Raw genomic sequence first — 16,968 nt, forward strand, 5'->3', positions numbered from 1 at the left:
ACCGAAAGGGGTGAGGATTTTCATCCTCCTCCTAACAAGTTAGCCCGCTTCCATCTTAGACTGCATCATCACTTACCATCAGAGATTGTAGTCAATGGCTAATTTGTAAATAATAAAAAAAAATCTTCCCCATTTTCACCCCCCACAACTTATAACAACGGCTCAACCGATTTTCATCAAACATGTCTAAGGACACTCGCACAAAAGTCACCTTTAATACAAAAACAAACTAAATTGAATTCGCTACATCCGTTCGGGAACTATGGTGCCATAGATAGACAGACAGACACGTCAAACCTATAACACCCCTCTTTTTGCGTGGGGGGGTAACAAAAGAAAAATATAGCAGTGGGGATAGGATATATCCCTTCATTAGAGCACTAATGTGAAATGACAAGCTATATTGTATGTCACTACAGAAAAATATAGTATACTCTGGCAGTAAACCCATATACGTAGTCTGTGACAACGAAGTTGCTGGGTTCGATCCTCGGCTGGGCTGATTGAAGTTTTCTTAATAAGTTCAGGTCAGGTGGGAGGTTTCAGCCGTGGCTCGTTACCACCCTACCGGCAAAGACGTACCACCAAGCGGATTTTCATCCTCATTCCAACAAGTTAGCCCGCTTCCATCATCACTTATCATCAGGTGAGATTCTAGTCTAGTAGATTATCACTTATCATCAGGTGAGATTCTAGTCTAGAGTAGTAGTCTAGTCTAGTCTATTCTAGAGGGCTGACTCATTACGAGTGAAAAAACGTATAATGGAAATGATTAATTCTTCTTAAGTTAATTTAGAATTGAGATCTTGTTATTTACTTTTTAGCCTTGTTATTAACAAAATGCATCGTTGGTTACCCCACCCGGTTTTTTCAACCCACAAATTAGATTGATCGGAACACAATGTTCAGTAAAAATTTAAAAATCACTATTTTAGGTATATGGAAATAGAAAGTGATTCGTTCAAAGTGGCGCACCATACTGTTACAAACGAAATAGTTAACATATCCAGTTCAGAATTCAAATAATTTGGAATTCCAAACGCGTTCCGCCACGTTGCATCAAATGCGGGCACTTAAACAAAATTGTTGTTTTTTTTTTTTTAAAATAATGGACATCGAAATATTCATATAAGTTTTTTCAACCAAAACAATGGCACAAGATATTTCTTTTAATCACCCTTGTCAATGGGTGTAATGTAGAGAAAATAATAGGTACAACAAGAAAAGTGGGTAAACTGTAACAACTTCTTACACCAATGGATAGCTAAATTATCAGTGAATAACATAGACTATATATATCATCCCTGTCTTCCCAAAGAGACGGGAACTACGGTGAACGTAAGTTTTTGATGATTTATACGGGATATTTTGAATAACCCTGTTTACTCTTTCCGTCTTAAACCTTATCATTGCTTTCCACCCTACTAATACACGAAAGTTTGGATGGATGTTTGTTTGTTTGGATGTCTGTTACTCTTTAACGCCGGCCGCTACTACTTAACCGATTTGGCTGAAATTTGGAATGGAAATAGATTTTACTCTTACACATAGACTACTTTTCCGGAAAAATGCATGGTTCCCGAGGGACTTGTGAAAAACTAAATTCAACGCGGACGAAGTCGCGGGCGTCCGCTAGTCAGATACGATTGTAGTTAAGCACGAGCCTGTGCAACATAAAAAAAATTTTTGAAAAAAGTTTTTGAATATTAATTTTCATAAGAACTGTTTACATTTAACAAAAAAAAATGTCAATAGATCATCATCATTAACATTGTTTCAATTCAGCTCATTGTAGAGCACGAGTCTCCTCTCAGAATGAGAAAAGTTAGGCTAATAGCTCACCACGCTGGCAATGCGGATTGGCAGAGTTCACACACGTAGAAAATTAAAAACAATCTTGTATCTTGTATCCTTACGATTTTTTTCTTTCACCGCCTTGTGTATGTCCTGGACCGGATTTGATCCCATGCCATCCTGGCTGGGTTCTTTTTAGTTAGTTAGTTAGCCCTTGACTACAATCTCACCTGATGGTAAGTGATGATGCAGTCTAAGATGGAAGCGGGCTAACTTGTTAGAAGGAGGATGAAAATCCACACCCCTTTCGGTTTCTACACGGCATCGTACCGGAACGCTAAATCGCTTGGCGATACGTCTTTGTCGGTAGGGTGGTAACTAGCCACAGCCAAAGCCTCCCACCAGCCAGACCTGGACTAATTAAGAAAATCTTAATCTGCCCAGCCGGGGATCGAACCCAGGACCTCCGTTTTGTAAATCCACCGCGCATACCTCTGCGCCGCGGAGGCCGTCTTGTTAATAAAACAAATACCGATTATTGTCATAATTGAAATCGAAATGGGACCAAATAAAATCAAGCCAGCCCAGCAGTTAAGGTTTTTAACATACGAGTATTATATATAGGTAATTTGAAGATGTAAAAAATATTAAACATAAAAACCTCCATTAAATATAAACGCAGCCCAAATAAACGGCGATATTTTAGATTGTAATTCGTATTAGTAATTTTACAAAAACCAGATTTGTAAACTTCATTTTCCGGGTGCTTGTGTTTCATTATATATTTTTTTAAATTTTCGTGATTGTCATTGAAATATATGTAGTCATTATTTAGTAACCAGTACCTAAACTTTTAAGCAATTTATCCTCATGAAATAACAATATTCACTTTAGAGCAAATATGTGATAGCCCAGTGGATATGCCTTTGCCTCCGATTCCGGAGGGTGTGGGTTCCTTTTAAGAAATTAAATATCACGTGTCTCAAACGGTGAAGGAAAAACATCGTGAGGAAATCTGCATACCAGAGAATTTTCTTAATTCTCTGGTTTTGTGAAGTCTGCCAATCCGCATTGGGCCAGCGTAGTGGATTATTAGCCTAACCCCTCTCACTTTGAGAGGAGACTCGAGCTCAGCAATGAGCCGAATATGGGTTGATAATGATGGTAGATATTTTTCCTTCACCGTTTGAGACACGTGATATTTAATTTCTTAAAATACACACAAATGTAATGTATAGATTTGGCTATTTTAAAATTTTGATTTATAAATAGATTGTTATTTCGCGGAATGTTTGATATATGTTTTGCAGAATGAACAATTTTCAAATTTATACCAATTTAGGCTTAAACATTATCATAAACAATATTGACGTCATTGGACGCCTAAATAGGCTATGTTAACGCTGAGTCGCGATCTAAACTTGCAATGTCAGTCCACGGGTTTGATTTAGGTACAAAGTTTAGTGTAGTAAATTATTATGTATTTATTTAATTTTAGTCGAATATTTTGTGACGTCACAAGTTTGTATCGATGAATTACTAATAAATACTAACTAATAGTTTTACCAAACACTCGGTTTGGTTAAGGTTTAGTGTTAATGTGACGTCATGAAATAGTTATATAGACCAACATGGCTGACAGCGTTCTGGCTCGTATAGCCAAAAAAATATTTAATAATTGATTTTTTTATGTAATCATATATCATTAGTACAACGCTAATTTTTTATAAAAAGATAAAGACCTTTTTATAAAAGTCCAACTATAGCCTATTGACCTGCAGAAAGTTCGATAGTAACCAATCATACACATACTTTGTTATATTATAATACAAGCAAGTATTATACTTTACATGATGATAATGTCCAGCAATGGACATCCATCGGCTGAATATGATGATGACAATCAAAGCTTCTTATTGGTTTACCTACCTACTTTGACTTTTAAAGTTTAAAGCATCGCTTTAACATTGCTTATCCATAGATCTTCTACAAGATAATGTTTTAGGAAGTGCGCTCAGGAACTGTTTGATCCATGCTTCCTACACCGTTCTAAATGAATGCTAGATATTGCAGAGAACTGCATCTCTTCGTTGTTGATCCGTTGGATGCATATTAAGCGGTTGGTTACTCATACCTTATACGTATCTATAATAATATTATTTATTTGTTTGTTTGGTTGAACGCGCTAATCTCAGGAACTACTGGTCCGATTTGGAAAATTCTTTCAGTGTTAGATAGCCCATTTATCGGTGAAGGCTAAAAGCTATATATTATCCCAGTATTCTTGCGAAAACTGGAACTACGTGGGTCAAATCGTGCGGTGTCAGATAACTGCAAATAAACGCCTTTCCATTTACTGTTTTCCTTACAATCTACAATATGGGTATCTGGAACTCAACAGTAAAGGCATCTTCTATGCAAACGCGTTTTCATAATGGGCTGCATCACTGCTTACCCATATTTCGTGGTTGCAGGCAACCGCTAGCTTTTACACCTGCATCTAAAATATGAGTAACAATTCACAACTTAGATTCTGAGAAAATTTACTATGACAAACGGACGGACGGAGTAATCCTATAATGCTTGCATTTTTATAACTACCCTGTACTTTCGGAACCTTAACAGTTTCGTGTTCGCGTATTAACTTCATAGGTTTAAAATTGCAATAAAAATTCTATAATCAAAATTTTAATTCAAAATTCTTTTATTTCAATTAGGTTTAGTCTACAAGCACTTTTGAAAGGTCAGGAATATGTCAAAATTTAATTTAATCTAATGGTGGTAATAATAGACGAAAACTTAAAATTAAAGTTACAAGGTTCCAAACGCGCCTTGGTCCGAGATGAGTCCACAACAAACTCAGCCAAGGTTTATTTTTTTGTTTACCACCATTTCACAAACTTATTTAAAACTAAGCACAGTCTTATAATACTGTTTAACACCAAGCTTTTTTATCATTTATATACTCACTAACACTATAATAAGACTTTACTAAAAGCTTGCGTTTACACTTTGAACTTTTTGAGAGACAAAATTCGCGGCTTAATCAGTAAAGTTAAATCAGTTGTTATATTTATAGAATTAAAATCATATTTATTATAATAATTTTAGGTTTCATTAAGTTTTTAATTACCATCATTGATCTATATTTAAATAAACTCGTGCTATAAATAGCGGCGACGAAAATGAAAGTTGAACAAGTTTTGCTTATACACCTCTGTTGACATTCATTCTAGTCTCGATCACCTCGTCACGTGTAGTAAGTAATACCCTTGATATTTTTTTTCTTTACAAGTTAACCCTACAATCTCACCTGATGGTGAGTGATGATGTAATATATGATGGAAGCGGGCTAAATCGCAAAATCGCTTGAATGTACGCTATTGCCGTAGGGTGGTAACTAGCCACGGCTAAAGCCTCCCGCCAGACCTGGATCAATTAAAAAAAACCTCTATCCCAGCCGGGGTTCGAACCCAGAACCTCCATCTCTGAAATCCACTGTAGATTCCACTGCGCCACGGAGGCCTTCAAACTTTACAACAACTTTTGGTAGTAATACGATACTATACATTACAACAACTTTTGGTAGTAGTAGGAATTATGGTGGTAATACGTCACTTTACAACAACTTTTGGTTCCACACATTATAACAATTTTTGGTAGGTGACACTTTACAACATTGGGAATGGAATTTTGGAATTCATTTATTTCAAGTTAGACCAGGTTCTGTGAGGTAGTGACTTTACATAAACCGAGGAGCATTCTGTTACATGAACTATCCTATGACCTTATTCGCAGCATGAACACAAATCATGCCAAGTTTCAGTTGAATATATCCAGTAGTTTCAAAGTGATGCGTTTTTGAAAAATTCTAGTTTACTTTTTTACATTTTTTTTAATAGCTTTTAGTGTGATTGATAAAAAAATGGATGTTCTTAATAAAACAAGCAATAAAACTGATAGCGTTTGATATGTACTTACACTCGACACCAAAGTGGGTAGAGTAAAACAAAAGAATGGATCTCCTGGCAACAAGCAGAATCGTAATCTACATGCTTTTCTAAATTCAAACTGTTAACAGAATGCGGTCCTCGGTTTATGTAAACTCACTATCTCACAGCGCCTAGTCTAAGTAGTTTTAGTGCACCGTCAATTTTTGACTTAGTTCGAAAGGCAGGTTCTGTTAAAAATACCCGGCAATAAACTCAATAGTTGTGTTTTTTAAATCTTCATTCTTTACAATATTAAGTTTTCTTTATTATTGTAAACGTTAAGTAAGATAGAAAAACGTTAGAACGCGCTTGACCTGCTGGTTCATTGTATTTGGATCCGTTGTTTATGAATTTACCGCTGGTTGGGAATGTTTTAGTCTTGATCCAGTTATTAGGTGTCGTTCCGCTATGTTAGGTGTTAGGTGTCGTATCAGGGCCAGTACGTTATTGATATCCTAACCACCTTGCCCTACTCTATGGTCATAGATCACTTTGCTGAATAAATTATATTATTGGCGTCAATTAAAAAGAACGTTTTCTTTTTTTAACCGACTTCAAAAGGAGGAGGTTCTCAATTCGTTCGCAATATTTTATATATATATATATATATATGTACACCGATTACTCAAAGACGCCTGGACCGATTTCAAAGATGCTTTTTTTGTTTGAAACGGTATAGTCCCCATTTGGTCCATGCTATTGCCATCATGTCAAGATCTGATGATGGAATCCTGGAGAAATTGAGGGGAACTTTCGAAATTTATATGGGTGTCTAGTGATCATCGTCCATATATCACCGGCTTAGCACCGCCTTCATACTGATCAGCAGGTAGAACATATTATTATGATGTTATTTTTCGCTTTTTAGTTTCGTGGGTACGTTTTTAGGTTTTGAAGTCGGTTGTATTTTTGTTATTGCATATTAAATACGCTTTTAATTAAACGGGTCGAGATTTAATGATGTGCTTGGAAGTTCATTAAAGAGGCCTATGTCCAGCAGTGGACGTCCATCGGCTGATGATGATGATGATGATGATGATAATGATTGAAATAAATATTTTGGATACTTTCTGGTATTTAGTTATAAACTGTTCGGTCCAACTTCAACTCCGACGGCTAATACTTCCCACTTCACTTTCACCAGCATAGTTCCCGTTCCCGTGAGAATGCGGGGATTAAATATAGTTTATGACATTTACAAATAACATGGCTTTCTAGTGGTAGAAGAATTTTCAAAATTGGTTAATAAATCTAGAGAATACCGCCTACTTATTTTCCAATGCTGCTGTTGATTATTTTTTATTCATGTATGAATATTTATTTTTTACCTAAATCTCATAAAATCGATATAATATTCAAATAGAGTCAAATATCCAATTGACTGTGTTTTCCCAGGTTTTTTTATAAATATTTAATTAAGCCGCAACTCAGTTTTTTTATACTTACAACTTACAAGTTAGCCCTTGACAACAATCACACCTGATGATAAGTGATGATGCAATCTAAGATGGAAGCCGGCTAACTTGTTAGGCGGAGGATGAAAATCCACAACCTTTTCGGTTTCTACACGACATCGTAAAGGAACGCTAAATTGCTTGGCAGTACGTCTTTGTCGGTAGGGTGGTAACTAGCCACGGCCCAAGCCCTCCACCAGTCAGATCTGCACCAATTAAGAAAATCTCAATCGGCCCAGCCGGGGATCGAACCCAGGTCCTCCGTTTTGTAAATACACCGCACACACCACTGCGCCACGGAGGCGCTACTCACCAGTTAAAATAGAGTAAAATAGATTGACTCGACTAAACCATTTACTAACCACTCGACTAAACTGCTAAACTAGCCCGAACAAGCCTAAGCCATTCCAGTATGTTCCAGTACGTACGCGGTAACAATAAGCAAACTTTAAGTATCGGTTTTTTTTTATTTTGTCAGATCTAATAACATCACGGTGTTATCAGGTTTTATATGTAATAACAAAATAAAGACATTAGTAAAAAAACTACGAAAACAATTGACCTTTAGCTCACAAACAGTATATATTATCGGAAACACATAAATATTATTGTTCAATCAATATCTGTCATGTTATGAACTGGAGCAAATAATTTTATCTCTATACAAAACATATATACGTATATACAATTACACTAGCAGACGCACTTTCGCTTGCGTAGATTACTAAAAAAGATATCTGAAATTGGGCCAACTTTTGAGAACAATACCACAGTAGATACAATACAGAAATGAAAAATATACTAAAAATCTTATATATCTTACTTAGAATCTTAGCCGATATAGGGTAAGGTGGAGGAATTACAGACGCTTAAGCGGAATCAAAAATAAAACTCAAACTATTAATAATAATCAGTCTGTCTTTATTAATTATTAAACTGTAGTTATTTACCTATAATTCAACATTAATTATCATATGAGATTAATCAATATTTATTAAATTTTAATCAAAAACAAAAAGCTATATGTCCGTAATTACCTTTAGCTCTTGGGGTAAATATGGACCATGAAGAATTCATATTCTGTGTTATATGCTGTATTAATGGGCCATGGAAAGTTATATATATGTCGAGCCATATATTTATTAATTGCTAAAATTCGCCAACAGGGAAAATAAGTATATTTCATTATTTTCATTCTGATCAAGCTTTGTAAATGCATAACGAAGTGATCTAAATATTCCTTTTTGATACGTATTTCGCTGATTATCAGTCTTCGCAAACGCGGGCTGTCGATGTCAAAGTCAATCAATGATTGAGACGTCAATAACAAATATCCGTTCTCAGTGGACACCTACTAACTATACACTACCTCTCTGCCCAATTTCATCTTTGTACATCAAGCGGTTTTCGAGATTCCGTGATGCCTTTTCTTTTTTTTAAGATTAGGTAAATATTATTTAGGTAGGAATGAGTCTTTACAAGCAGCGTGGTAAAGCTGGTGAAACACTTAGAAAAAAAGTCACGCGTCTCCTTGACATCCGCATCAAACATCTACAAACTTTTTTTATAATTTGTATTTCAAAATTTAACTTTAACAACAACTACGTAAATTAATATAATGATGAATAATATTAATAAAAAATACTCTATCTTATTTCTTTAGTTTGGTAAAATATCCTAAGCCTTGTAGCGCGCACTTAAAGCAAGCCGAGTTTGATAAAAATCAGAATACCAAAAAAAAATCTTACTCGTGTAAGGCCTTCGCCAGTGCATGATTTGACAATTTTCAAAGCAAGAGACAGATAAAAGTTCATCGACTTTCGATTTTTGCATTTTACGTAAATAATTACGTAAGATTACTAAACCGAATCTTTCTGGTAAAAGCTGTTGCTATTAATCACTAACCGAAAATTTAACTACCTATAATTATTGCATAGTTGGTTTATCATCATCATTAGCAACCCATTTTCTGCTCAATGTTGAGCACGAGTCTTCTCTCAGATAATAATCGATCACGCTGGCCCAATGCGGATAGATAATTCTCATCTAAGCAGGTTTCCTCACGATGTTTTTCCTTCACCGTTTGAGACACGTGATATTTAATTTCTTAAAATGCACACAACTGAAAAGTTGGAGGTGCATGCCCCGGACCGGATTCGAATCTACGCCCCCCGAATCGAAGGCAGACGTCATATCCACTGGGCTCTCAGTTTGAGTTATTTGTAATGAAACACGGTTATGTTTGTTTAGACATACATATTTTAGTTTTGGCTATATGTTGCCAACATACTCAACCACGACCGCACAATAACAATTCAGGGTGTATATCAAAAGACCTTAGACCATTAATAAAAGGACCTGCCTCGCTAACCGTTACCCCTCTGACAAAGATCAAAAATGAATGATCTAATGCGTTTATAAAAACTGTTGCTATAGGATCGATGTTTCATTGTTGTAATCGTTTTCTTTGTGAAAAGAGCTCCCTAAAATGTCGGTTTGTGTAGTTGAATGACATAAAAATGGCAAAAAACTTGTAGTTTAGTAAAAGATGGAGTAACGTTTAATTTGTAAGTATTTCTACCTTAATTCTATCAAATTTGTAAGAAAAAACAATTTCTAAAAAGAATCGATTCTTTTGACGGAACATCTAAAAATCGATCATAGTCGAAGATTCTATGTATATATTCTGTGGATAGTCTAAGCAATGTGTTGGTTAGTCTGTGTAAAAATTACGCGTGTGTGTATTGCGAGTCAAATTTATAGTTGTGTGTAATGTATGGACACAGAATATTTAACACCATTAACTCATATTCATTTATGTATGGACACATATATGAATATGAGTTAATGGTGTTAAATATTTTCGATGTGTGAGTTTACCTCGTCCCCCTTTAAAAAACAAAAGACTTTTTTGTTGCTGAATCTGGTTGCGAAACATGTCCATAGTCTAAATAGTCAAAGCAAAAGACCCATTAAAAACAATGGACAGTAGACAATACCCTCGGAAGCGTAGCCAAGCGTCGGGTTATCGTTTTACAAGCAATAAACCAAAGTCGATAACCCAAAAGATTACTTACATATACGCTGGATTTCATAACTTGTTGCACCACGATACACTTCGCACGTCTGTACTCTATAGGGTAAGGAAATATTATTGACACTTCTAATCTAAAATTTTGCGCTTTATTTAAATGTAGACGCGGTGGTGTAACTATACCATCTCGGGGTATATCAATCAAGTATCATTTTCAGTATCATTTTTCAGAATAAAATATAGTGATTATTTAATAGTAATTTTATAACTATTAAGGATGGAATTTTCAAAATTCCAACCTTTGTCAAAATTCCATCCTTCGCCACTGCTGTCTACAGTCTGCGATTCTGGCACAGGGTATTGTACTGGAATCACAGAGTAAGAATAGGTAGGCTTGGCGGTGTAGGCTCCACTTTCAATTCGCATTTAAAGACACTTAAATCCACTTGGTTCTATTGTTATAATATTTTAAAACTTACACTTGGTAATTATTTTACAAGGCTCTTTATTCGTTTACGTTTATTATTGTTTTGTACATTAAATAGGGATATACTAGTACCTGGCTATTTATTAATATTAAGTGTAAATTATTATATATATATTAAGTATTAAAAAAAAATTCTATAATTGAAATTTTTCATAATAAATAATGTTACTTGATTAAAAGTTCTAAGAACTTATAATTTACGTATTTAGAAAATAGAGAGACTTACACTTATTATTAAATTTGAATTGAATTGTAACAAAAAAAACAATCACAAATTCAAATTCAAAATTCATTTATTTCAATTAGGCTTAGTTTACAAGCACTTTTGAAAGGTCAAGATTATGTCATAATTTAATTTAATCTAATGGTGGTAATAATAGTCGAAAACTTAAAATTAAACTTACGAGGGTACCAAACGCGCCTTGGAAGAAGAGCCCACAACACATTATACTTACACCTTAACCTGTATCTGCTTTACACCTTACAAACGTTTCTAGATGAAAAACTAAACATGGCCGCCGTAAACGGAAACGGAAAGGAAATGCCAGATGTGCCAGTGCCGCCATCATCGCTAATCAGACGCGTCAGCTCGCGCTCAATTCGAAATTCAATTTCCGAGGAGAAAGAAAATGGCGACGTTTGCGCGGGGAAGGGTTCGTTCGTTAACAAGTACAGCAAGAAACCGGAGGCATTGAAGAGTTTCCACATGAACGACGCAGAGAGCGAACTCGAGGTGCCTGGCACTCCAATGACACCTAGGACCTCCACCACACCTGGTTTGTTCATATTCTTCTTACACATAACTCTTCTTTTCTGTCTGTCTTTTCCACAGTTGAAGTTAACTCCTTAAAAATCGATTTTTCATATATAACCCTCTGTATAAAAAAAATATAAGCAGTAAAATTCGATAAACGAATGACAGCGTTACATTTTTTATGCGCCCGCACATGCCGCGGCCTGCTGCTCTTCGGTTGCGCACCTTTTACTTTTCAGGCGTCAGTATGCTGCGGGGCAACATACACCTATTTAGACAGTCGATCTGAAAGAGTAAATTCCATTCATGCGTTGTAGTTAAATATAATTATAGACAACATATGAGTACTCGTCTGCGTGTAACAGGGATGGGGGATAACCACCGTGTTACCACTTTTCTCTCTCCTTCTATTCTTCAGTACCGCGCAAGCGAGGATAAAAGGGGGGAGTTATATCAAAAGGAAAACTATCAATAAAAGAAGATCACATAGCAACTTAGAATCTAGTAATTAGTATTTAAAAGACATATTTAGAACCAGACGTGGTTTAATTTGGTGGCTTTGGAGACCTGGGCTTTCCAACACATAGGATTTTTTTTTTCATTACAAATTAGCCCTTGACTACAATCTTGCCTGATGGTAAGTGATGATGCAATCTAAAATTGAGGCGGGCTAACTTGTTAGTAGGTGAATCAAAATCCCCTTTCGGTTTCTACATGACATGCTCTATGCATCAATGGAGTAGGTATATGATCAAAACTTATATATTTTTAACCGACTTCCAAAAAGGAGGAGGTTTTACGTTCGGCTGTATGTATGTTTTTTCAAACTGATCAGAAGGTAGGACATAGGTAAGAAGTTATTTCTTGCTTTTTAGTTTAGGTTAATTTTTGAATTGGAAGTCGGTTGAATTTTTTTTATTAAAATTTTTATATCTGCAACCTCTTCACAGGTAACATTTTGTTGCGATTTTGCATTAATGTGTTAAAAATAATATAAATTCAAAATTAAAGCTCATTTTTTCTACACTATAAATTGCGGTTGCCTACATAGGCAACCTATCTATTCTATTTCCGACCACTGGTATGTACCAATGGCCGGAAATAGAATAGATAGAAAATCTCTCACTATATAGGTTTACATTACGTATCGAGCACTCTACGGTTTAAGTTTGGAGCTTTTTAATGGGTACCCATTAAGGGGGGGCGTATGGTTACGCCAGCGTTCAATACCTCATATACCTTACCTGTTTACCTTACCTAAACCATTAAACCTGAAGTCCCTAACCTTACCTTAAAATAAGGCACAATATATACTGGCCACACCATATTGTGGCTAGCAATATGGTGTGGCCAGTGGCCGCGCGGGCATAATCCATGCAGTGGATTATGCCCGCGCGGTCAGTACGAAACCTACCGCGGTGATGATATAAGCCGTTAAGTACAATCGAGAACTGCCACGTGTGAACGCGAAGTGCATCTCGGGATGGTGATAATATAAGCCATCCGTTCAGTGTGAACATTATTAAGTGTAAATGTGTGCCTAAACTGTACTTCCATTTGTCTCGGGGTTTCTTAATTGCTGTATTCCCCGAGCAATTCATATATATGGTGACGTCTCATAAACCAGTGGTTGGCCGGTCATCTTCTTAAAGTCGGCGGGAAACGCGAGTGGATATCAAAGGTATGTGCCTTATTATTCCCGTCTGGTTCCTGTCCGAGTCCTGCCATATCACATTTTAAATCCCAAATACAGTCCACTTTCAAACCATACGTTGGCGTCATCAATGTCAATTCAAAGTATGTATTACTGTAACGATTTCTATAACTGTAGCAATGAAATGAAATACTTTATTAACCCTATTATTTACCATACAATGTTTGTCACAATACAATTACTTACACAACCCCTGTAGTATTTATGGAAATTCTGTCAAAACAGAATTTGGATAATGCGTTAGAATAAATTTATCTAGATTGTAGGCTTTGGAATAAACCTGAATTCTGACTAAATTGTATCCTATTTCAAAGTAACCTCAAAAACATTTGTCATCTCAACTTGTTCAATTGAGTATTTTATACTTATTATTTTTTTTAATTCCTTCGTTATCAACCCATATTCGGCTCACTGCTGAGCTCGAGTAACCTCGGGTTAGGCCAATAGTCCACTACGCTGGCCTAATGCAGATTGGCAGACTTCACACACGCAGAGAATTAAGAAAATTCTCTGATATGCAAGGTTTCCTCACGATGTTTTCCTTCACCGTTTGAGACACGTAATGCACACACATGAAAAGTTGGAGGTGCATGCCACGGACCGGATTCGAATCGGATTTGAATTCCTTGATTTATTTATTACCTTAATAAATCTACCGAGATTGGTTTAGATAACACATTTACAAATTCCAAACTTATTATAATTATTATTACTTATTATATGAAACTTTCCACAAAATCTTTTTTTTAACCAAAATGAAGCATGACCCTTTCTAACAAGTAAAAGAATAGTATTCGTAGTTACACGGACGATATAGAATAAATGCCGCAATAAATCAAAGATCAAAAGGAATCATCGGTTTGAATAAAGAAAAATTTAAAAAGAAATGCTCTAAAGTTTGATTTCTTTTGTCCGCAGGCCATGAAAACTGCACGTTCCACCATGACCTTGAGCTGGACCACCGCCCGCCTACCAGGGAGGCTCTCCTGCCGGACATGGCCAACTCCTACCGATTGCTACTGACAGGTAAACAATCAATCAATTCATTTCATCATCATCACAATTATCAGCTGATAGACGTCCGCTGCTGGACAGAAGCCTTCCGAACATAGCGGTCTCGAGCCGACATCATCCAACGGTTCGCTGCAGCCCGCTTGATGTCCTCGGTCCACCTAGTAGGACCGACAAACACTGCGCTTTTAATCAATTTATTACATCATCATTATTTGTTACTAGCTGACGTCGCGCAGTTTCACCCGCGTGGATTCCGTTTCCGTTGGAATACGGGGATAATATATAGCTTATAGCCTTCCTCGATAAATGGGCTATCTAACACTGAAAGAATTTTTCAAATCGAACCAGCATTTCCTGAGATTAACACGTTCACACAAAAAACTCTTCAGTAAAATATGTTAGTATAGATTATCAGACTATTTTAACAGCTTAATACAGGGCCAGGCTTCTCTCCTTACAAGAGAGGGGATATGGAGCTTAGACCCAGCGGACTTAGGGTGACTGATGTACAGACTGCTTAACAAGCTCTCCGAGGCACAGGGGTGTGCCCAACTTCCCAGAGAATTTTAACAGAAAACTTAGAAAAAACTTTACTCTACAAAACTCAATAATGACAAGTTTATTGGATATTACTATACCCATAATACAAATAGCAATTACGAGTACAGTAGATATACCTAGGGATGAAACGATACGAGTAAATACAAGTATGTACTCGATACTTTTGCTCCGATACCAAGTACTTTTAGTATCGATAATTTGAAATTAAGAATCGAGTAGGTATCGCTCAAAAGTACTCATATCAGTAAACCAATGTCACTATTTTGTTTTAACATTGATAATTGAAAATTGCATATCTTAAATTGAAATTTTTGAAGGCAGCCTAGCCTTAGTTTTGTTTGTGTAGTTGGCAAACTTGTTTGTCTATGTCAACACCCGCCACTTCGCTTAAATTTAACTGGGAAACGTTTGGAAAAATTAATATTTTTGGGAAGCACTACAAAGACAGGCTTTTTTCATAAATGTACTTAACAATAAAGAATACCAGTACATGTTACGGTTTTTTACTCATCCAAAAACGATTCGATACGAGTAAGTATCGATACTTTTCAACTGATACCGAGTAAGAGCCGATACTTGACGACCGATACAGTATCGAGTAAAAGTATCGATACCTCAATGGTATCGTTTCATCCCTAGTATACCCAAAATAATAAGCTTTCACAAATTACAGAAATTGGAAAAATATATGAATTTAACTAACTACGGATTTATTGTTTTGAAATATTCTGGAACCTTCAACTCCTCTGAAAGCGCTGAATCAATTACCTACTATAAAATAAGTAGTAGTTTAATTTTTTTTCATAATATGATTTCAGGTCTAGGCGAAGATCCCGAGAGGCAAGGTTTGCTGAAGACGCCAGAACGCGCCGCGAAGGCTATGCTATTCTTCACAAAAGGCTATGACCAAAGTTTAGAAGGTATGTAATTATTTAGTGACTATATTATAGTTAGGGATAAAGTAATCAATTATTTTTTTCCGTATCTGAAATAATTTTATACTTTACGCTCACTCACTTTCACTACACTAAAGAAAAAATATTTGATTAGGTACCTACTTTTTTCCAACTCAAATTTATGTATCTTCTATCTAAATATATAAAAGTGAAGATCACATTAAGAAGTCTCGAAAACCGCTTGGCGTAAAAGGTTGGAATTTGGCAGGGACGTAGTTTATAGTTAGTAGACCTCCGCTAAGAACGGATTTTGCAAGAAGCCCAGATTAAGAAGGCATCAGGGCTGAGGATGTCGCTTACGTCACTGTATGCAAAGTTTACGCTAGCGGGTTTTTTTTTATTTTTTAAAATATTCATATTTCACTTGTCATTTCAGAGGTCTTAAACAACGCCATATTTGATGAAGATACCGACGAGATGGTGGTGGTGAAGGATATAGAAATGTTCTCGATGTGCGAGCACCATCTAGTGCCTTTCTATGGGAAGGTGTCCATCGGGTATCTACCGCAGGGCAAAATTCTCGGCCTTAGCAAATTAGCCAGGTAAGATAAATTTTCGGAGGACCCTAATGCTAGTGACATAAGGTCCATAATCACTCGGTCATGTCGAGTTGTTTACTATTTGAGATAACACCCCCCGGTGACGCCGCTGAGGTCCCATAAGGAGCCTACGGCACTTACACAATCAGAAAAAAAAAATCTTTTGTTATTGTTTTTGTCGAATTTCGTGGAATAAACAACACGCGTGTAGGCAATTCCAGAATGATCTAGAATCATTGTTACTGGTATAAATATACGCCGGAAAAGACGCTCGAGGCGGTGTGACTTCGGAACGAAGTGGAGAAACATCAGAGTGATACCAGCGATACAAGTGAACATTAGTGAACTCATCTACGATATTGGACAACGAATTGTCTACGTTTGGAAGTGTGTATTGGTACTCGGTTTAAGGAGTGGAATAAAGTCTTATACGTGTCACCAGGTGTTTCGTTCCAAATATTCGAACCATAGTTCGTAACAATAATATGATCAGGTTTTCGATAAACCAGAGTGACAATACTTTTGTTACCTTGACCAGACACGACTTACGAAGAGATATTCACACATCACACCGGCTTCAAAGTAATCAGTAGTTAGAAAATATTATAATGTTTTCTTCTGCTTATTAGTTTCCTGCATAAGTTTGTGTTTTGTGGAGTTGGTAGTGTT

At 36.1% G+C, this 16,968-nt stretch overlaps 1 protein-coding gene across 3 annotated transcripts in view; it reads left to right on the top strand.

Annotated features, from left to right (window-relative positions):
• Positions 1–16,968, top strand: part of LOC112056403 (GTP cyclohydrolase 1) — a 49,159-nt gene that overhangs the window by 27,319 nt on the left and 4,872 nt on the right. For 2 of the 3 annotated variants that reach the window (XM_052886934.1, XM_024096828.2), the window contains exons 2-5: positions 11,259–11,537; positions 14,148–14,255; positions 15,623–15,724; positions 16,137–16,302. In XM_052886934.1, coding sequence (XP_052742894.1) covers positions 11,259–11,537; positions 14,148–14,255; positions 15,623–15,724; positions 16,137–16,302 — 655 coding nt within the window. The remainder of the gene's footprint in view (positions 1–11,258; positions 11,538–14,147; positions 14,256–15,622; positions 15,725–16,136; positions 16,303–16,968) is intronic. The other variant, XM_052886935.1, reaches the window with a different exon arrangement.

Source organism: Bicyclus anynana, chromosome 18, assembly GCF_947172395.1.
Source record: "Bicyclus anynana chromosome 18, ilBicAnyn1.1, whole genome shotgun sequence".
NCBI lineage: Eukaryota > Metazoa > Arthropoda > Insecta > Lepidoptera > Nymphalidae > Bicyclus > Bicyclus anynana.